At 39.4% G+C, this 23,547-nt stretch overlaps 2 protein-coding genes across 3 annotated transcripts in view; one reads left to right on the top strand and one right to left on the bottom strand.

The window, feature by feature from the left end:
* SGTB (small glutamine rich tetratricopeptide repeat co-chaperone beta) overlaps positions 1–19,163 on the bottom strand; it is a 46,904-nt gene extending 27,741 nt beyond the window's left edge. For both annotated transcript variants that reach the window (XM_058731174.1, XM_058731184.1), the window contains exons 1-4: positions 18,946–19,163; positions 17,319–17,440; positions 7,521–7,624; positions 2,829–2,898 (exon numbers count right to left, since the gene is read on the bottom strand). In XM_058731174.1, the coding sequence (XP_058587157.1) occupies positions 2,829–2,898; positions 7,521–7,624; positions 17,319–17,418 (274 nt within the window). In that variant the 5' untranslated portion in view covers positions 17,419–17,440; positions 18,946–19,163. The remainder of the gene's footprint in view (positions 1–2,828; positions 2,899–7,520; positions 7,625–17,318; positions 17,441–18,945) is intronic.
* An 11-nt stretch (positions 19,164–19,174) lies between these two features.
* NLN (neurolysin) overlaps positions 19,175–23,547 on the top strand; it is a 108,609-nt gene continuing 104,236 nt past the window's right edge. Inside the window, exon 1 of the mRNA XM_058730991.1 lies at positions 19,175–19,429. Within this exon, the coding sequence (XP_058586974.1) occupies positions 19,389–19,429 (41 nt within the window). The 5' untranslated portion in view covers positions 19,175–19,388. The remainder of the gene's footprint in view (positions 19,430–23,547) is intronic.

The raw sequence follows: 23,547 nt of genomic DNA, 5'->3' as shown, positions 1-23,547 counted from the left end.
CTGTATACCACTTTATACTTATGGGGTACTCTCCTGTAAAATTGTCTCCTTTAATTATCAAGACAACCTATAAGAGGTACCTGGGTGGCTCAGTCAGTTAAGCATCTGACTTTAGTTCAGGTCATGATCTCATGGTTCATGGAATGGAGACCCACATCAGGCTCTGTGGTGACAGCTCAGAGCCTGGAGCCTGCTTCGGATTCTGTGTCTCCCTCTCTTTCTGCCCCTCCCCTACTCTCTCTCTCTGTCTCTGTCTCTCTCTCTCTCTCTCTCAAAAATAAATATTAAAACAAAAAGACAACCTACAAGATATGTACATATTTTTGTGATGTGTCAGGGAATCACAGAAAAGAAACCATCTTGGTTTTGTCTCAACTTACTGCAACTCTTTACAAATGAAGCACACAAAAATATTTGAAAGACACCTCTAGGAAGGTACTACCTGGCTAGAAGCCTTGATTAACAAAGACAAGTGTCACAGGCAGCCTGGAAAAACCTTATGCTTGACAAACTGCAGTGGCCATTAGTGCTCACATGAATAAAAATCTGTATAAAATACCAATTGCTTTAACTTTGTGTGTAACATGTCTCAGATGTGATATGTTTTAGTAAAACGAAAGAATAAAAGCTTTGAGGGGTACCCGGGTGGCTCAGTCGATTGAGTGTCCAACTCTTGATTTTGGCTCAGGTCATGATCCCAGGGTTGTGAGGTCGAGCCCTGCTTCAGGCTCTGCACTGAGCCTGGAGCCTACTTGAGATTCTCTCTCTCTCTCTCTCTCTCTCTCTCTCTCTCTCTCTCTCTCTCTTTTCCCCATTCCCACCTGTTGCGTGTGTGGATACTCTCTCTTTCTCTCTCTCTCTAATATTAAAAAAAGAAATAAAAAGAATAAAAGCTTTTGTGGTTAAAGGGGAAAGTAGTAAGGAATTCAGTTACCCATGCTCGAGCATTAAATGAGTCTCAGCCTGCATATTCTCTTAATCCTCATCTTACCAACATTCATTATATCAAAGCAAACTCTGTGGGGAATGCAATCTCCCCATGTTCTGCATGCAGAGGGAGTAAACATGAGGGCCAAAAATAAAATTTCAATTTGCCATTTATTCAATATCATTACTAGAGTTAAACCAAGGGAGCTTAAAAAGCAAGCATTAATGGAAAATACACGGCATCACTAAGGATTTCATACAACTACAAAACTCAGAGTGGGGGGGAAAAAACATCAGGTTAAATTGTTTCAACTAGAAACTAAATATATGAAAAATGCATTTCTATCCAGATAGTTTAAATCCAAATTCTTTGGGGAGTACTCTTAATTCAAATGACAACAAGGATCTAGTTTTTACTTAATTTTGCATGTAATTTATGAAAGTCATACTATTCTAAAATTTTAAGCCACTATAGTAGTATTAATTCTTAAAGTGAGAAATTAAAAATTGAAATCAGTCTATTTGTTGGATATACAGAACTTTATAGTGTAATCCCATGAAGATAATCACATAATAGTAAAAATATAGACAAAGATATTAAGACAATGTCATCTATGGGGTGCCTGGGTGGCTCAGTCAGCTGGGTGGCTGACTTTGGCTTAGGTCATGATCTCAAAGCTCGTGAGTTCGAGCCCTGGGTCTGGCTCGGTGTTGACAGCTCGGAGCCTGGAGCCTGCTTTGGATTCTGGGTCTCCCTCTCTCTCTGTCCCTCTGCCGCTCACGCTCTGTCTCTCTCTCTCTCTCTCTCTTTCAAAAATAAATAAATATTAAAAAACAAAATTTTAAAAAAGACAATGTTTATCTAAGATTACAAAATTATCTGGCTACGTAAGTAAATCATGGTCTAAAGTACTATGGAGCACTATGCGGCCGTTAAAAGCAGTGACATATTAAAAAAAAACAACAGTGATATACATGTATGTTTAAAATAAAAATTTGATAGAGAGGATAAGACCCAAGGAATAGGAAGAGTATACTCTCTTCCATATCTACCTTTTAAGAAATCAAGTGATTGTGTTTGTTTTGTTTTGTTTTTAACTGCCTTCTTCAGTTTAAAGTCCAGGAAATGGTTTCTGAACCAATTTTGTATAGCTTCTGAATGTGGCATATTCCCTAATAAATGTCTGCCTACAGGACAGGGAATTTTTTGGCTCTCATTCATTGCCAATACAAGACTCTTCCCGAGAGCTTCTTAGTACAAATCTTGTGTGCCTGACCTAACTCTCCTCTATAGCTTAACATAAATGACATGACAGGAAAAATTAAACGCAGATCTTCAACACTGCCTTATTTATTGTAACTAAAAATGCCTCAAGAGCCAGTATTGAAAAATGTAATTATGTAGTAGTGAAATGTGGTAATAAATACTTAAGTCAAGTGCCACATACATGTATTAACAGGTATCAAAGAACTCAAAAACACTGAACATATACAAAAGTTAAAATAATACTGAAAATTATTTTCCTCTATGCAAGCATAAAAAAAAAAAATTTGAAATCCCAAATTTCTCCTTTCCTCTCTTCAAGCATAAAGAAGAATTTGGAACCCCAGAGTCCATGTAGCAAATGCAGTTAGAAGTAATCACCCCTTAAGTTACTTGTTTTGCAAGTTTTATTCACAGCAGATCTGCTTCTCTGGAAGCAAGGCATAACTACATTATTGTTCACAAGCCATTCCAGGTTTCTTCCATATCACATTCATTTCTGTTTCACAAATATCATGTGGATGTATGACAGTTCAGACTTGGCAGCGTAAATCAGATTCTCACCAACTGCCAGAGTCACTTCCTCCAGAGTTTCATGAAGTTTTACGAAATAGTAATTTCTCTATGAAATACTCACCTTCATCTTTTAATTGGTCAGCTTTTCCCACGTCTTCAGGCACTGAGTTTGAGAGAGGCAAAATATCATTCTGAAATTAAATAAAAATCAATGTACAGAGTTTCCATTTACCTGCATAAAAAAGTCATCCCACAGAACTATAAATAATAATAAATAAATTGTATTACAGTAAATCACCTATATTTACATGGGATGAAATCTGGCTGTAAATAATAGGGTTACATAGAAATAGGGGGGAAGTCCTTCCACATACGTTTTTTAGAAAAATGAGTATGTAGAAGTTTTCTAGAAGATAATGGGCTAATATGAATCAAATTTTTTACTTGCTTTTCCTACATCAAAAAAACCCTACTTCATGAACAACAAATATAAATAATCAGTATACAAAGAATAGGAATAGAAAATATATTCAAGAGATTATTTATATTAATAAAAATCTTGAAGCATAATGTTTAATATCTAAAGAGATCTCCTAAGTAAAATTCACAGTATATAAAAAGAAGCATTAATAATGTAACACCATTATTTAAATATGTGCATACACATATACATGCACACAGGCTAACACAACAAAGACAGGAAAGGTCTAACGGGAAAGGTTGAAAGTAATATTTGGAGGTAAAATTTTCAGCTTCTTCTTTATATCTTTCCTTGTTGACCAATTTTTTAAAAACAATGGACATATATTAATTTATCATTTAAAAAAGGCAATGTAAATTTCCTGTTTTCAGTAGCTACTATCATCCTCAAACCTCTTTTGCATTACTAATGTTCAAATCGAAGGGGCATTTAGAAATATCTTGAGTAGCAATTGGAACACAATGTATTTTTCCATTTTTGAAAGATCTTTAAAAAAAATTGTTTTTTTTTTAAATTTTTTTTTTTTCAACGTTTTTTATTTATTTTTGGGACAGAGAGAGACAGAGCATGAACGGGGGAGGGGCAGAGAGAGAGGGAGACACAGAATCGGAAACAGGCTCCAGGCTCCGAGCCATCAGCCCAGAGCCTGACGCGGGGCTCGAACTCACGGACCGCGAGATCGTGACCTGGCTGAAGTCGGACGCTTAACCGACTGCACCACCCAGGCGCCCCAAAAAAAAATTGTTTTTAATGTTTATTTATTTTTGAGAGAGAGAGAGAGTGCAAGCAGGGGAGGAGCACAGAGAGAGGGAGACAAAGAATCCAATCCAGGTTCCAGGCTCTAACCTGTCAGCACAGAGCCCAATGGGTGTTCAAACCCACGAAAGGTGAGTCATGACATGAGCTGAGGTCAGAGGCTTAACTGACTGAGCCACCCACGCACCCCTTGAAAGATCTTTTTTAACTTGTGTTGCTTTTACACTTGACTCTGAAGTTCATAAATAAGTCTAAAATTTTCAAGAAAGCATAATTTGTAGCTAATATACCTATGTACCACATTTAGAATATATCCACCATTTATTTACTTTGAGAAAGACAGAGACAGCACGAGTGGGGAAGGGCAGAGAGAGGGGGAGAGAGAGAATCCCAAGCAGACTCCGCACTGTCAGTGCAGAGCCCATGTGGGGCTCAAACCCACGAATCCATGAGATCATGACCTGAGCCAAAACCAAGAGTTGGATGCTTAACTGACTGAGCCACCCAGGCGTCCTTCACCATTATCTCTGTCTTGACCAAAGTTTCAATAAACTTGATAGCTCTAACTTTGGAAATATACTTCGCTAATTGCACACAAATATTCACAAGTACAAAATCATAAAGTATGTGAGCTGTTCTTATTTTTTAAATCTTTCTATACTAATCAGTTTTTCTAAACATAAAATATTGGAATAAAAATGTATAGAATACAAATAGGAATCCTTATAACTAGAGGTCACTACTTAAAACTGGCTACAGTCTCCTAGGATGTAAGTGTAGTTCAAGGACACATTACTGCCCTGCAGTACCTACTTTCAGGATTTCTTCTATTTCACATCTTCTAATAATCCTGGGAAGTTAAGGGGAGGAGGGAGGGGAGTGACTTTTTGAGTCAGAAGAATGGCATATTGAGAAATGGACTCTAATCCATTCTGTCTTCTAAATTCTTCTGAATTATTTTAATGAAATTGCCACAGTTGTATAACTTTGAAAACTAATTCTCATATTCATTAAATGGATTTGAGCAGGCCATGATGTGGGGATGAGTGTTACCTGCCTTATATAAAAGGAATGAATCCATTTAGTATATAAACGTAATTGAGGGAAAAAACAGAAGAGAAAGACCAGTATCCTAAAACTAAAATGACAGAAATAACAACCATGGACACTTGGTGAGACAAATAACTTCAATTTTTTGAAGTTTTTATTTTAATTCCAATTAGTTAACATACAATATTATATTAATTTCAGGTGTACAATGGAGTGATTCAACAGCTGTATCCATCACAGGGTGACCATCACAGCAAGTACACTCCTAATTTCCATTACCTATTTCCCCCATCTCCCCAAGTACCTCCCCTCTGGTAGCCATCGGTTTGTTCTCTATAATTAAGAGTCTGTTTCTGAGTTTGTCTCTGTCTCCCTTTTTTATTTTCCCTTTGTTTGCTTGTTTTCGAAATTCCACATGAGTGAAATCATATGGGATTTGTCTTTCTCTGACTGACTTATCCGACTTACATTATACTCTAGCTTTGTCTATGTTTTTTTTTTTTTTTAACATTTTTTTTTTTTTTTTTTTTTTTATTTTTGGGATAGAGAGAGACAGAGCATGAACGGGGGAGGGGCAGAGAGAGAGGGAGACACAGAATCAGAAACAGGCTCCAGGCTCCGAGCCATCAGCCCAGAGCCTGACGCGGGGCTCGAACTCACAGACCGCGAGATCGTGACCTGGCTGAAGTCGGACGCTTAACCGACTGCGCCACCCAGGCGCCCCTGTCTATGTTTTTGCAAATGGCAATATTTCATTCTTTTTTATTGCTGAAAAGAGGCAAATAATTTCTTTAATTATAACAATCTGTATGCTGCTCTGAGCAGGTTTAGACTCTGTCTGCTGTACTCTGCTAACAAAGACATACGTAATGAAGTTGCTGTTGTTAAATAAGGCAAACAAAGGAGTGACATCACAAATAACACTACACAGATACACAATGAAGCCAGGTTTAAGTACTTATATTTTTGGGAATGCAAGCTGGTGCAGCAACTCTGGAAAACAGTATGGAGTTTCCTCAAAAAACTAAAAATAGAACTACCCTACGACCCACCAATGGCACTACTAGGCATTTATCCACGGGATACAGGTGTGCTGTTTCGAAGGGACACATGCACCCCCATGTTTATAGCAGCACTATCAACAATAGCCAAAGTATGGAAAGAGCCCAAATGTCCATTAATGGATGACTGGATAAAGAAAATTATATGTAAAAAAAAAGAAATTATATTTTAAAAATAGCAAGTCAAAAATGCTTACAGTTAAACACAATCAGAGAGAAAAAGTAAGACAGGCGTCAAAAAAAAAAAAAAAAGCTCTACTTAAACAGAGTGCAAAAGTCAATTTGAACTTTCTGGGAGGTAAAGAAAAATTCTGATCTCTTTAGTACTAAGTCACCAGTGACAAGAGCTAAGGAGTGAGCACATCCAAGTGTTGTCTCCAGCAAAGGCCTCTTGGGCATCTAGGAGTTAAAGAAGGTTAGCTTCAGCCATGGGCATGTCCAACCACTGAAATGGGGTTCCCTAAGGAGGCCAGAAACCCAGGCAATGAAAGAACCATAGCAACTGAAGTGAAGAAAAGGGGAATTCTCTGATGAGGAGTGCAGGGACACGTCACTATCTCCTTATATCTTTGTTATATAATTAGAATTCATCTGTGTGATAACTGCATTATTCTTTTTCCAAGAATAGAGAGAACAGTTTACTGCCAAACTGCCATCTTCATTGCAACTCTCAGAACCTCTTCTCACAAGTTCTAGAAACAGTCAATGTGGTATTCTCAGCAATGTCCCTGCCAGGCTTAAATATATACTATATGATTCAGCCTCTCTCCTGAGTGCCTCCTTCTGTACTGAAGCTTGAATACAGAACTAGACTAACAAAATGAGTTCATGAGGCATCAAAATGTAACCAAAAAACACATGGGAGATCACCCTGGGGCCCTAAACTCAGTCACCTTAAAATTTTCAAATTTATGGTCATGTTCCCCGAAAAGGCCAGAAACCAGAGACGATGTAAACAGTTCTCAAGAGCAGACATCAGAAACTTGGTTTTCAGTGTTACGTTTGCACATTGAGCCTGAACCTTCCCTTGTTTTAAAGAGGCCTTACAATGGCCAATTTGATGAAATCTGCTTCAAAGTGATGATTCAATTCCTGATGAATCTATTTCTACACAGTTGCTGCGTAAGCAGGAAAATCTTGTTTTTATCTTTTATTCAATGCTTTAGGGGAATGTTAATACAGATGTCAGAAATCTAAAAATGCTCAGATAGTATAAAGGACTTAAAAAGTATATCATTAAATATAAAAGAAGGTGAGAGAATGAGAATAGCTACTAATATGAAAATCTAAAAGCACATTAAAAGAGTTATATTTTAGTTCCCAAATCATATCCATGTGAACTATCTACCTTACACCTAGGGAGAAGTTAGGTACTTAAAGGCCTGGCCCGTAAAATATTAAGAACTCAACATAATATTGTAGTCATACTTAAATCAGATACTAATAGAAAACAATGACAGCTTACCTTACAGAAGGAATTGCTGAACATTTCTGTCAAAGGCTGTGAAACTGCAAGATGAGTATCTTCTGAGCTGATTTTAAAAACTGTCTCCAAGCACTGAATTGCAACTTGAAATAAATTTGAATAGTGAAAAAGAAAATTAGCAACCTAAAAAAAGAAACAACCTCTTTTTTTCTGGTAGAAATCTGCACTCCGTGCAATCTGTGGTAATTCAGTATTTATGATCACAGAACATAAGGAAAACTAAATGGTTCAGCTACATAGAGACTTCTGTTTATAGATCAGCTGTTGAAGGAAGACAACTTGATTTCTTATTCCTCACTTAAAGAAAGATGTTACCTAGAATATAATTTCTCAATATATCTATTACATCATATTCTTGCTGAAGCCAGTCACTAACAGTAAGTTATTCCTCCCTGCCAATATCTATTATCCACCAATGTTCTAATGTTTTGAATAAAACAAACAAAAAAACTCTTCTTTTTTTTATGTGAGAAACAGAATTCTCAACCTGACCAAAAACAGTAACAGAAACAGCACTAAATATTAATCCTGGTATATTTACTTAGATAGATAGGTTGGCTTTAAAAAATTCATTCATGCATACAAATTTACCCTAAGCACCTACTACGTGCAAGGTGGTAGAAATACAGCAGTTAATCTAAAGACAAAAATCACTATTCATGTGATGAAGCTTACATTTAATAGAAGGAGTCAGAGAAACACAAAGTACACAGCATGTTAAATGGTGATAAGGTGTGTCATCTGCATTTGGTATATGACAAGATAACTGATATGGCCAGGGTATGGACAGGGTAGAAAGACATGATGGGAGATGATGCTAGAAAGCAAGTCTGTTATTGGATGACAAGGCACCTCACATAACATTCTTAAAGAATGTGCACTTCACACTACGGGCAAATGGAGAGCCATTAAAGAATTCAGTGAAGGAGAATAACATAACTGGATTTGTGTTTAGAACTACAAGTCTGTGAATGGATAAAGAAGATGTGGTGTATATATAAAATGGAGTATTACTCGGCAATCAAAAAGAATGAAATCTTGCCATTTGCAACTACGTGGATGGAACTAAAGGGTATTATGCTAAGTGACATTAGTCAGAGAAAGACAAGTGTCGTATGACTTCACTCATATGAGTACTTTAAGACACAGAACAGATGAACATAAGGGAAGGGAAGCAAAAATAATACAAAAAGAGGGAGGGGGACAAAACATAAGAGACTCTTAAATATGGAGAACAAACAGAGGGGTTGTGGGAGGGGGGATGGGCTAAATGGGCAAGGGGCATTAAGGAATCCACTCCTGAAATTATTGTTGCACTATCTGCTAACTAATTTGGATGTAAATTTAAAAAACAAAACTAATTAAAAAAAGAAAAAAAAAAGAACTACAGGTCTGATAGGAATGCAGAGAATGAATTAGAATAAGACAAGCTGAAAGAGAAAATGGAAGCAGAAAACCAAGTGGGTTCCTACTTAAACGATCTAAACATAAGGAGTCCAAACCAGGGCAATTACAGGGAAGAAAGATAACCTGTCCTCTCTACAAGTACTCACTGAGGTGAATGGAGGCAGATTCTCATCTTGAGAATTCTCTCCTTTGAAAAGGAATTCTCTCCTGGCTCCGCAAGATGAGAATGTAGCCACAGTGTCCAGTGTACTTCCAAGCAGTATGGAATAGATTCACAAATATTTATGTATGACTTTCATTATTATTTGTATGCAATATATTTAAACTAAAAACACAACAGAACAAAAACACTTCACCCATTACTCTCACCTCCATGCCCCACCTCTGACAACCACCAATCTCTTTTCTGTATCTATGTGCTTGCTTTGTTTATTTATTAGCATTGCACATATAAGAGAGATCATAGAGTATTCATCTCCCGCTGTCTGATTGATTATAGATTCATTGATATTTGTGTATGACTTTTAAAGGATACATTATGTATTAATTATGGCCCTGAGAAAAACACCTCCATCATAATAGAAATACTATTACTATCACTATCCACAGAACAATTCTCCTTAGAAAAGAGACTGAATTGGGGCACCTGGGTGGCTCAGTCACTTAAGCGTCCAACTTTGGCTCAGGTCATGATCTCATGGTTTGTGAGTCTGAGCCCTATATCGGGCTTTCTGCTCTCAGCAAAGATCCTTTCCCTCTCTCTCTGCCCCTCCCCTGTACGCGCTTTCTCTCCCTATCAAAAATAAATAAACATTGGGGCACCTGGGTGGCTCAGTGGGTTAAGTGTCTGACTTCGGCTGGGGTCATGATCTCGCGGTCTGTGAGTTCAAGCCCTGCATCAGGCTCTGTGCTGACAGCTAGAGCCTGGAGCCTGCTTCAGATTCTGTGTCTCCCTCTCTCTCTGCCCCTCTTCTGCTCACACTCTGTCTCTCTCTCTCAAAAATAAATAAACACTAAAAAAAATTTTAAATAAATAAATAAACACTAATAAGCAACTAAGTTACCAACCACAAGAAGTCAGAGTGCCTTTAACATAGAAAATAATCTGCTGTTTACCCATTCCTCATCCTCTCAATTTCTATTCTTGCCAAGCGCTTGTTTTCACACTTTAGTTGCTCCAGCACTAAAAACATTGGGCTACAAGAAAATATGCTCCCACTGCCATGAAGTCAGTTAATGTAAACAACAACAATAATAATGGTAAATGTGTCTGTTTATGTGTATATATTGATTCTTGATCAATATCTTTCCTCCCTGATCAGACTGGTCATTTCCTTTACTGTACCATGTAAACACATACTGGTACATGTTTCTATTATTTTACTTATCATACTATAGGACATGCTCTTAAATGTCTATCTCCCACATTAGACTGTCTCCATGAGGATAAAGCCTATATCTTATTCATCTCTGACTTTAACATATATGGCAAATAGTAGGTATTCAATAAAGTTAATCTACTTCTTTGTTTACAATGGAAGTATAGTTAAATTACAGAGGAAATAACAACAATAAAATCTGTAGAGTAGGGCCCTTCTGCTCTCCAAAACATTAGTTCGCAGCCATGGGAAAAAAGGATAGTCTACAACCAAGTCTTTAACCAAAAACTAGAGTATGTAACTTCAGGGCTAAACACTGACAGGTGAAAAGTCCATGTGGTAACTAAGGGATTTTTATGCTCTATCTTGTTGAGGCAATTCAGTCTAGCTCCTTTATCTCTGTGGCCACTGATCTTAAAACACATGTCTTGTACATACTAGACACAATTAAATATCATTAAAGGAGGTGGATGTTTTGTTTTAAACACCATTATTTAGTGTGTGTTTTTTCAAACTGCTTTACTGAAGTATGGTTGACATATGAAAACCTATTCATATTTAACATCTATAACTCGATGAATTTGAGGATCAGTATACACCTGTGGAACCATTACCACCATTGAATCCAGAGACATACTCATCACCTCCCAAAGTTTGCTCTTATCACTTTTATTATGTGTGTTGTAAGAACACTTAACCTAGGTTCTATATTCCTACCAAATTTAAAGTATATAACAACTGATGATAAGCACTGTGAAGAGTAGTAAGCCTCTAGAACTTGATTATCTTGCATAAGTGAAACTTTGTACTCTGACAATCACCTCCCCATTTTCTCCTTCCCCGGCTCTGGCAACCACCATTCTGCTCCCTGCTTCTACAAGTTTGACTATTTTAGATTCTCTGTATAAGCAAAAAGAATTGTTTGATAGGTAAACCTAGTTGCCAAAGTGTTTAACCTTGACGATGTTAGTGTAGATGGACAGATTGAGGCAAAGGCCCAACTGGAACGGGTTCAAGAAAAAAGAGAAGGAGGGGAATTAGAAAAGGCATAGACTGCTCTGTCAAAGAGTTTTCCAGCAAAAGGAAGACAAAAATCATGAAGCATTATGTGGGGTGAGGGTAATATGGCAAAAACTCAGGACTACCTTATTATTTATCCAGCCAAAAAAAATTAAATAACCTAGGTACAATAATTTATCTTACTTTTACCTCAAGATTCTCACTTATGAAACAAGAATTATTACATTCAATCTTCCTTTGAGGAGGTCGTACTCATGAATAAGTCATACGCTATAAACAAATACTGTATATAAATATTGTTCCCCTTTAGCACCAAACAATAATAGTGTGTTTGGTACTGATGAGGAGAAGGACAGTGAAGAACTCTATTCAACACCTACCACATCCTACCTGTTCAGCACTTTATTCAAAAGTTTCCATACTCTAGTTACCTGCCATGACTGATTCTGATTCTCCTAACAAATCTGTCTGATGGAGAGGAGGCAGACAGTTTCCCTTAACAGACTTAGAAATAAAGATATAGTCCAACTAACTGATATGTCCAGGATCACTCGATTCATTCAATTCACCAATTCAATTCAACCCATGTTTACTGTACTTACACTATATTACATGCAGTTCAATGTGTCAGGTACTTTTGTACATGCGCTAGATAGATTAGTGAATAAAACAGAAAAGATCTCTGACCTCTTGGGGCTGACATTCAGGGACAGGGGTGAAGAGCTAGGCTATAAGCAATAAAAAGTAGAGAAGGGTGAAGATATGGGAGTATGGAGAGCAAAGCAGGGAAGCAGTTTCCAGATGTAACAGCGTGCCCAGGGTACGCCTCATTCAGAAAACAGATTTGACAAAGACTCAAAGAAGATGGGGGTATTACCATTATCTAGAAGAACAACATTCTAAGCAGAAAAAATAACCAGAACAGAAGCCTTTAGGAAAGAGGATTTTGTGTATTCAGAGTTAGGAAGCCAATTTGCCTAAAGCCAAATGAGAAAGGGGAAGAGTCTGTGAACAACACATCACAGAAGCCTGAGTTATATAAATACTTTAAACAATGACTAAGTAGCATGAAGAAGTCACTGCAAGATTTTGAGTAGAGAAATGATAGACTCTTTTTTTTAAGATTTTATTTTTTTAATTTTTAAAAAATGTTGGCTTATTTTTAAGTGTGGGAAAGAGACAGAGACAGAGCATGAGCAGGGGAGGGCAGAGAGAGAGGGAGACACAGAATCCAAAGCAGTCTCCAGGCTCCAAGCTGTCAGCACAGAGCCGGACGCGGGGTTCGAGCTCACAAAGTCCAAGATCATGACCTGAGCAGAAGTTGGATGCTTAATGGACTAAGCCATGCAGGGGCCCCTTAAGATTTTATTTTCATGTAATGTCTACACCCACGTGAGGCTGGAACTTACAACCGTGAGATCAAGAGTTGCACATTCTACTGACTGAGTCAGCCAGGGGCCCCTGACATACTGTTTTAAAATATCAATGGTGGGGCGTCTGGGTGGCTCAGTCGGCTGGGCATCCGACTTCAGCTCAGGTCATGATCTCACAGTTCGTGAGTTCAAGCCCCGCATCAGGCTCTGTGCTGACAGCTCAGAGCCTGGAGCCTGCTTCAGATTCTGTCTCTCTCTCTCTCTCTCTGTCTCTCTCTCTCGCTCTCTCTGCCCCTCCCCAGCTCATGCTCTGTCTCTGTCTCAAAAATAAATAAAAACATTTAAAAAAAATAAAAATAAAAAAAAATAAAATATCAATGGTAGCTGTATTGGGAATAGTCAACAAAGCTGCAAGGACAAAAGCAGAGAGATCAGTTGGAGGCTATTACATTAAAAAAGATGAGAAATACTTAATTATATCCATGGGTGACATCAGTGGAGATGGGAAGAAACGGTTAAGACTCTAATTTTGAAGGTACAGCCAACAGGACTTACTAAATGATTAAAGGCAGAGTCCAAGAGAAAGAGTTCAGAATGATGCCCAAGTTTGGGGCCTAAGCAACTGAAAAGATAGAGTTGCCATCAACTGAGATAAGGAACAGATTTTGGGTGGGAGGATCAGGAGTTCAGTCTTGGAAATGTTCACTTTGAGATGCCTATTACACATAGAAGTAGAGATATCTAGTAGGCAGTTGGATATAAAAATCTGCAGTTCAGAAGGAAGCTCTTAGTTAAATGCCAAGAAACTGAATGACATCATCAAAAAAGTAAGTGTAGGGGCACCTGGGTGGCTCGGTCAGTTAACTGTCCAACTTCGGCACAGGGCATGATTTTATGGTTTGTGAGTTCAAGCCCCGTGTCAGGCTCTGTGCTGACAGCTCAGAGCCTGGGGCCTGCTTGGGATTCTGGGTCTCCTTCTCTCTCTCTCCCCCTCCCTCACTCACACTCGGTCTCTCTTTGTCTCTCAAAAATGAATAAACGTTTTAAAAAAAAAAAAAAAAAAACATAAGCATAGATAATGAAGAGAAGATCAACCACTAGACCTTGGGCACTCCAGGTCAGGGAAGAGATGAGAAACTAGCAAAGGAGACAGAAGGAGCAAGCAATAAGAAGAAAACCAAGAGAGTGTGAGGAGGTATCCTGGAAGCCAAGTGAATCAAATATATGACAGCGGGGCAGGGGTGGGGGCTGTGAGATGAGGGATATCATCAGCTTTATCAACAGCAGCTAAAAAGACACATGAAGACTGACAACTGATCACTGAACTAAATAACTCAGAAATTACTGATGACTTTGATGAGAAGACTATGGGTGGAGAGGCTGAAGCAAAGGCCAAACTGGAATGGGTACAAGAAAGAATAAGAGAGGAATTTTAAAAAGTATAGATAATTCTTTCAACGAGGTTTCCAGCAAAAGCAAGACAATAAAAGTAGGCAGTAGTTTGGAAGTAGGGGGTAATATGGCAAGAGTAATTAGCTGTTGTTTTTGTCTTTTTAGGAAGTGAGAAACAATGAAAAGTATATTCTGATAAAAATGATCCAACACAGAGTGAAAATTTGCTGATGTAAGACAAGAAGGGTAGAATAACTAGAGCGATATCCCAGAGTAGGTGAGACAGGATGGAATCAGACCCAGTGTGCCAGTAGAGAGGTTCCATTTAGAAAAGACAATGGATAGTTCATCTGTGGTATCTTAATCTTGTTTCAGCCTCTCTAACAGAATACCATAGACTGGGTGGCTTATAAGCAACAGAAATGTATCTCTCATAGTTCTGGAGGCCGGGAAGTCCAAGATTAAGGTGCTGGTAAATTCAATGTCTAATGAGAACCTGCCTTCTGGTTCATCGATGGTACCTCTTCACTGTGTCCTCACATGGTAGAAAGAGTAAAGAAGTTCTTTGGGGTCACTTTATAAGAGCACTAACTTCAATCATGAAGGTTCCACCTCCTAATACCCTCACACTGGGCATTAGATTTCAACATATGAATTTTGAGAAAACACAAACATTTAGTCCATAGCATATGTTAGCCAAGCAAGCAGAATATGTAGGGGTGTACATGCTGGTGGGTGGGTAGATGGGGTAGGGGGAGTCTGTGGAAGTTGTTTTCTTATTCCTTCAATTATCTTGGTAGGGTAAGAAGGAAGCTCATGAACTAAAAGTGAGTACAGAGGAGGAGATTTGAGAGTTTGAGAAGATGGGAGAAAGTGTTAAAGTGGTGGTCTGGGAGAGCAAAAGTGTGAATGAACTTGGAAGAGACAGTGTGATTGCCAGGCAGCATGACAGGTCCACTTGAGGCTCATGGTGATGGAATCAAAGTGGGATCGATCCGCAAAGTTATAGGTTTTGCTCCATCTATACAAAGTCACATGGACATGAGCCCATAGTAGGTGGAGAGCTGAATTTAAACAAGGTTGGGTTTTACAAGAAAGGGAGAGATGTACAATGCATGAACATAATTATGAACCATGGTATTTAAATGGGGTAAGAAAAGGGATATGAAAGGTAAGGGATCAACATACTGGAGGTATTGGTAGGGTCAAGAATTGTTGAGGTAGCGATTTTAGAGGGAGTGAGTTGGAAAGACAGGCAGTAGTGGTCAGGAAGTGTTATGCTGACGATAGAGATTATGGGGAGAATGCAGTTTCAGTAATGATAATGTCCAGGGAAGAGTTTCTCACCCTTGGCACTGCTGACATTTTGGACTTTGTTCTGGGGTCCATCCTGTACATTATAGTATGTTTAGCAATTTCCATGGCCTCTACCCACTAGATGCCATAAAGCAGCCCCCCACTGGTGACAATCAAAAATATCTCCAGATGTTGCAAAATCATCCTGAGTTGAGAACCACTAGTCTAGGGTATGGCCAAGCAGCTGAGTGGTTGAGATCACTAGAGGAGAGGCCAAGGAAGGGAAGTATTGAGAGTACTCAAAGAATCACCTATGAGTACACTGCAATTGCCAAGAATTAAGACAGGAGTAGTACTAGAAAGAGTGACAGAGGGCAGGAGCCACATGAAGTAGATGTCGGTAGATGATGACAATTAGGTGTGGGTGACAAAATCTGATGAAAAAGCTCAAAGCTGATAAGGCTATAATTCTTCACCACTATGGTAAGGCTGGTACTAGAACTCAGGCTCCTTTCCTAGAGCTTTTTTAAATGTCTAGAAGGTGGGCAGACTTCTCCACATGATTTCATACTCAATTAAATTAGACTCACAGAGTCAAAAATAGGGGTCGGTCAAAAACAATTGGCACTATTTCTGACTGCCATACATAACAAACAGATGAAGGCACATATTTTTGGCTGAAGACCATCCTAAAAATAGGGCATAACATCTTGATTTTTAGAAACCTCTCAATTTTCTTTCTGGCCCTTAAAAGTCTTATACTGCTTTGATTAGGAAAGAAACATCTTTTATTAAGTAATTGCATTTATGTGTTTATTACTGAGAAACCATAACCAACACTTTCTTTAGATAACCAGTCACCTTTACCTTCACATAGTCTAGCTGAGGACAAAAAGATTTTAATATGAAATGAACCAACTGCAATGTTCTCCAACTGTGTGTCACCTGCTCCTCTCACTGCCACCTGGAAAGACAGCATCTCACCAGATTGCAAGCAGATTTAGAGCAAATGCCGATTTTCATCCCCACCTCTTAAAAGCATATTCACAATGGAAGTGCCTACTGAAATTAATAGAGGGATCCCCTTTATAGGAGAAATAGCTTCAAGATGACAAAATCAAATTGTATAATTTATTAAATTCTCCCAAATGCACTGTCTCATTGCAATAATTAAGTCTTTAGGCCACAAGGAAGGTATACTCATTGAACCTCCACAAGCTCATCTGCAGAATTCAATCTTGCCATGGTTATAGTGAATTTAAATTTTATAATGCATAAATGTGAAGCAGAAAAGATGGTGTCAAGGAAACACATGATGCTTTCATGCAAGTCTCACTCAACTTTACAGATTACCAAATCTAATATTTAAAGCTTACATAAAACAAGGGTAAAATCCTCTCATTTTCAAGTGTCCAAATAGAACGTTGTTAGAGTTTAATTGTGATGTAATTATTAGACTTTTACATACTGCTTTTATGATGACTAAGGTATTTTCATATATCAATCCTAAACGAGATGCTTTCCTATCAGGAAGACACAAGATCTTCAGAGTAAAAACCAGGATTTAAATGTCAGCTTTGCCACATTTCGCTGTTATGTTACTTAATCTATCTGGTTTCATTTATTATCTGTTAAATGAGGATAATACTAACTTGGCAGTTACTATAAAGAAAAAATTCCCCACAGTGTGAACAGCATAGTTCTGACACATACTAGGTCCTCAATAAGTGAACCACAGTCCTCCTATTGTGAATTAAAACCAAACAAGTCTCAGAGAATGGACACAGGATCTCTCTTCTCGAAAGATCAACAAAACATTATCATTTTGTTATTATAGGTCATAAAGTCAGGCTTATAGCTATTTTAGTCTTTATTTATAACACAAATGAACAAAAAGCGCTCATGCCTACCTTCCAAACTTTCTTGTTCATCCGAAGTATAAGCATCCATCTGACTTTGTTCCCGTAAGAAACGAATAACTGCATAAACTAAGTGCTTGATAGATGACATTTTAAAAGTTTAAATGTTTTTCCTTGATAAGAAAAAGGAAAACACTGATCTAAGTTATTTTAAAGAATTAGTCAGGAAAGTTATAAATAACAAGGGTTATAAATTACATCAAAAGTAAAAAGCAAAAACAAAACCTGCATTACCTTCATTCTTCTTTTAAAAGTCAGGAGAACACAAAGTATTGTTATGATAATGTTCACATATTTTGATTTATACCCAGTAGTATTAGATTATGTTAAAACTTGCAAAAGTAGAATTTTTCTCAAAACATGTACCACACAAGCTTAGACACTAACTCACTGGATCTTTTTTTTTTTTTTTTAATTTTTAACATTTATTTTTTGAGAGACAGAGACAGAGTGTGAGCAGTGGAGGGGCAGAGAGAGAGGGGGAGAGAGAGAGAGAGAGAGAGAGAGAGAGAGAGAGTCACTGACTACCTCACTGTATCTTTTTTCTTTAATGTTTATTTTTTGAGAGACAGAGTGTGAGCGGTGAAGGGCAGAGAAAGAGACGGAGTCACAGAATCCAAAACAGGCTCCAGGCTCTGAACTGCAGGCTCTGAGCTGTCAGCACATAGCCCGATGGGGGGCTGGAACCCTCGAACTGTGAGATCATGACCTCAGCAGAAGTCAGACGCTTAACCGACTGAGCCACCCATGCGCCCCATTATCTCATTATATCTTAACAGTATATATGGTACAGATACGGATAAGGACAGGGGTACAGATACAGAAGTAGAAATCCCCAAAAGGCCTCAGTACTATGTTGAGGGAGATTTCATACTGCTGACTCAGATGCTCATCTACAATAAGCATCTTCGTCTATTTCATGAGATTTTTTAAAAATGTATGCATAATTTACACTGCACCAACTTTTTTAGGCTGAGACTGTTACTTGAGGAGGAAGTATATTAATGACAGGGTGTTCAACTATTGAGTGTCATTCTTAATAAAAATGGCATTTCTATTTAATCTAGATATGTCGGAAAATCATTGCCTAAATCGATGGATACTACACACCGACCAGTGCTCTCTGCAGTAGCTGTGCTCTCGTGGACAAGCTGGAAGCTCCCGGTCATGTTCATTCACATGGAATACTATCGCATCCAAACAGTGGCGCAGGGCCAGCCGACATTAATGGCTTATTTCCACTAAATCGCATCATCCATCTGTTCTCCAGGTTCCCTAATCCAAAGCCAGGGTGTGGTACCCGCCGCCAGGATGTTTATTATTTCTAGGCTTATTCTAAAGGCAAGCCCAGTCTTTAGGCCATGGGGTTGCAAGTATTAAATAAGGCCCCAGGGCAGAAGGTGAAAAAAGAATGGGGAGTGAAGAAGGTGAGGAGGGGAAACGAAGATAGCTAATCTCCCGTCTTCTCCCCCTTCTTCTCCCCATAAAACATCGACCTCCTACCTCCCTTGGGTACCCGGGCCTCGCTTCGGCCCAGACGGGGTTTGATGCGGGTGCGCGGTGCAGGCCCCACCTGGGGCGGCAGGAGACGCACCCATCCCAGACAGAAGCCCCTTACCAGGCAAGAGGACGCGAGATGGTGGCAGCGGGCCCACGGGCGTCCGTAAACCGGTCCGCGCGCTCGCTGGTCCTCCGAGCTTCAGCCTGGCTCCCGATCGTAGTAGTGCCAGCGGTCGCCAAAACTTCCGCTGCTCTGGGGCCGCCGCCGCCCCTCAGTCCACCCGGCTGTGCGCTTTGCTCCCGGCCAGTGGGTCTCGCCAGAACCGCCCCCGGGGCGGTGCCAGGAGCGCGGGGCGGGGCGCAAACCGGGGGGCGGGGCCCAAGTGGGCGCCGGCGTGGTGCTGCCGCACGTGGGAGGGCGCGGGCAGGGCTGGCAGCCACCGCCGCTGTTGCCTCCTCGGCTAGGCCGCCTCTTGGCTCCCGGGCGCCCCGCCTCCCTCAACCCCAAACCGGAGGACAACGCGCCCGCCGCCGCCGCCGCCACCGCCTCTCGGCGCTCCCATGATCGCCCAGTGCCTTTCGGCTGTGCGAGGCCTCCACAGGTATCTCGGTGTGCGGGTTAACCTTGACTGTGGGCCGGGAGTGGTTTTCCGTCCTGTCAGTGCCAAGTGCCTGTGCTCGGGCTTTTCCACGCGCACCCTTCTGACGCTCCTGGGCCTCTCCCTCCCCGCGGCCCGCATGCTCTGCCCTGAGGGACACCTGGCGCGGGGGAACTTGGGGCCACCTTTCCCTCCTCCGCTCTCTTGGGAAGGCATCCATTCCCCTTTGTTTGGGACTGCCTCAGCTGCAGTCAGCGAGACTGGTCCCAGGCCCGGCCCAAAATGAATGCAGAAAGATGGTTCGGATAAGAAAATCGTTTGACTTCCGCCCCGCCCCCCCATCCAGAACTGCAGACCTCTTATTGAAAGTGCCGGCAGCTGTAGACTCTGGAATAGCGATTCTAATTTGCCTCTCACGCACATCATTAGCATACAAATCGTTTAAAGTCCTTGCAAGATGAAACCGCTATGGTTTTGCGGCTTTTCTCCGTCCATGCTTTCTAATTTCCTTTTTATTTACCTCTTCCCCATAAAACATTCGGTCTCTTGCTGGGGCAAATTGACTTGGCCCAAAATGGAGGAAATTATTGCTTGGACACGGTTTGGGGCAGCCTCAGCTGCTGTTTTGGATTGCTTGCTAGCTCCCAAGCCACACCCCTCTGCAACAGACCAGTAGCAAGATGGTGAGAGAATTAAATTCTTTGCTTGGATGCGCTAGATGGAGTGGTTTTCAGAAACAATGCCTCTACCACTCCCATTCCCGAAGACAGCCTTGAACTGTACATCCTAATGAAGATCCAACAGAAAAAAGGAAATGTGTCTTTCTTGCTACTTATAAAACTACTTTGGGAAATGTTAAGCGTTCAACCTTTTTAACAGTTTTCTATTGTACATGGTCACTCATCCGTGAGGAGCTTTATGTTGCTCAGTCCTTATACTTACGGTGCGTCCAAGGGACAGTAGTAATTATAAAGAGTTAATGTGACGGTTTTGGCCATATTTCACGCTGTCCTTTTAGTCTGCAGGCTGCAAGTGATACAGCTTCAAATGCAGCTATACCAACCAGTGAAGATAAATAATGCAGGTGTGAGAAGAGAGAATAAATATCGTGTAAGATACCAATTCTCAAACTTTTTAGCCTCAAGACCTCTTTACCTTACAAAAATCATTGAGGACCTAAGAGCTTCTGTTTATGTGGGTTGTACTAGATCTATCCATATTAACCATATTAGAAATGAAAACTAGGGAATTGTAAAGTATTTATTAGTTTATTTATAAAACAATAATAAACTCATTACATGCACAAATAACATTTCATTAAAAATGAAACTATTTTCCAAACTAACTATTTTCTAAAACTCCTCCAAAAACATGAGTAAGAAGAGTGGAATTGTGGGGTTTTTTTTCCTTTTCTTCAGCTTTTTTAAATTGTTGTAAAATATACATAACTTAACATTTGACATTTTAATCATTTTTAAGTGCAAGATTCAGTGGCATTAAGAACTTAAACATTGTTGTGCAACCATTACCATTATCTGTCTCCAGATCTTTTTCATCATCCTAAAGTGAAACTCTGTACCCATTAAACAATAACTCCTCATTCTCTTCTTTCCCATCCCTGGTAACCACTATTCTTTCTGTCTATGAATTTTACTTTTTTAGGTACCTCATACAAGTAGAATCATAAAGTATTTGTGACTGGCTTATTTGAGTTAGCATAATGTTTTTAAGTTTCATCCATGTACTTAGGTCAGAATTTCCTTCCTTTTTAAAGCTGAATAATATTCCATTGTCTGGATATATGACATTTGTTTGTCATCTGTCCATGGACATTTGGGTTGTTTCCACCTTTTGTCTACGTGTGACTTAATAGAAAATAGCTGAATTCTTACATCTGCTTCTGCATTTGATATGTTACACTGTTTTGGTTTAAGATGAAAAAAATTCCACCTCCCATTCATATATAGTTGGAAAAACTACTTTTCTTTTTAAATTTATTTATTTTTTGAGAGAGACAGAGACAAAGTGAGCGGGGGAGGGGCAGGGAGAGAAGGAAAGAAAATCTCAAGCAGGCCCCTCACTGTCATGGGGCTCGAACCCATGAACCGTGAGATCATGACCTGAGCTGAAACCAAGAGTCAAACACTTATGCCTGAGCCACCCAGGCACCCCTAGGACTACTTTTTAAAAGTAATCATGGATATGCTTTATATCATACCAAAGTTTGATATGTGGTAGTGTTTTAAAGATTAGTTTCAATGCAGAATATGAAACTATCCATGTACTTTTCTTACTCTATCATATTAAAATCCATGTGTCTATCTTAGATTTTAAACGGGTCTTTTACCCATGATTTTCAAATATCAAACATTGGTTACTTGGAAAATAGCAGTTCACTCTGTTAAACAGATCTTCCTAATGTTGATACATTACATTTTACAATATCAAATCATATTCCCTAATATCATCATCCATCTCATCATAAATGTTTTGAAGTATTAGGGAACTAGCAAGCTCACAATGCCAGATACACTTTTTCAAAATTCTAATTTTCATTTTAAAGCTTACATTTTACCACTGGTAACAAATACCGTCAGTTCCTTGAAGTGACAGGCTCACTTTGTTACATTTTTTGAGAGAATTTCTGCAGCAGAAATGCTGTATGCATACATTGCCACACATATGCATTCAGTGATTGAGATTTAATAAAATTAAATATTTTACTATTTCATGAAAGTGAAATTGACATTAATTTTTAGCATGAGTGAGTGGTCGTAAAGAGTATAATGACTGCTAAGACATTTTGGTGCCACTGCCTTGATTTGTTCTAAGGTGCCAGTGATTTTATCTACCATTGCTTCTTACGATCAGTACAAATGTCAACCAAGTGAACAAAGTAAATAATATCATAGTATTATCATGAAATACTTTTAACCTCACAGATGACTTGAAATGGTCTCAAGGACCCCTCTCCATATTCCCATCCCCAAGGATTGCAAACCACATTTTGAGAACCACTGGTCTGTGTTACTCAGACTTTTTTTTTTTTTTCTGAGAGAGTTGTGAGAGCAGGGGAGGGGGGCAGAGAGAGAGGGAAAAAGAGAATCCCAAGTGGGCTCCACACGGAGCCCAGTGAGAAGCTTGAACCCATGAACCATGAGATCATGACCTGAGCTGAAACCAAGAGTCAAATGCTTAACTGACTGAGCCACCCAAGTGCCCCTTGTTACTCAGATTCTTTGTTTATGTGTGGAAGAAAATAAATATATAGAAAGCCATGCATTTATTATCTTGTTAGAAGCTGGTAATCAGGGGCACCTGGGTGGCTTAGTTGGTTAAGTGTCAGCTCTTGATCTTGGCTCAGGTTATGATCTCACAGTTTGTGAGTTCAAGCCCCACATTGGGCTCTGTGCTGACAGTGCAGAGCCTGCTTGGATTCTCTCTCTCTCCTTCTCTTTGTCTGCCCCTCCCCTGCTAGTGCACTACCCACCCCCCCACCCCCCCCACCCCCGTCTCTCTCAATAAATAAACTTTAAAAAAAAGCTGGTGATCAACTATAGCAACTATTTTATTACTTAACAGCATAATATTACAGTTAATCAACATATACAGTAGTAGTAGTCATTAAATTACAGCATTTGTGAGTGAGTTAATCACAATATCTTTGTTTCAAACTGTATCCTCCAAAAAACAGTCAATACTAGGCAACATGGAAGGCCTCTGTGTTCTCTTGATATATTTTTCCTAATTTCTTCCGACACTTGGGAGTTCATTTTAGTGTTTTAAAGTGACCAGGTTTTTATTTACTGACTTAAGATTCTTCTTGTGTTTTCCTGTTGGCAGAGCTGCTATATATCCCCTTCCAAAGCCATTTGAGCAGCCAATATCATTGATGGATTACTAGGCTAATTTCTTGGGAATGAGGGGACCGAGAATCTGAAGACATTATGCTTGCTGTTGAGATAACCTATGACCTTAAGTAAATCACTCAATATCTTGGGTCTCTCAAATTCCTTATTTTGTAAAATGAAAAGGACTAGACTAAATGATACCTAAGATTTCTTTCAACTTTTGTTGCCATAGCAATTAAACCAGGAGAATTTCCCTTCCTACCTCATCTA

This window comes from Neofelis nebulosa, chromosome 1 (assembly GCF_028018385.1).
Source record: "Neofelis nebulosa isolate mNeoNeb1 chromosome 1, mNeoNeb1.pri, whole genome shotgun sequence".
NCBI classification, from domain to species: Eukaryota; Metazoa; Chordata; class Mammalia; order Carnivora; family Felidae; genus Neofelis; species Neofelis nebulosa.
The sequence above is the reverse complement of the archived record's forward strand: the minus strand, read 5'-3'. Positions and strand labels throughout refer to the sequence as shown.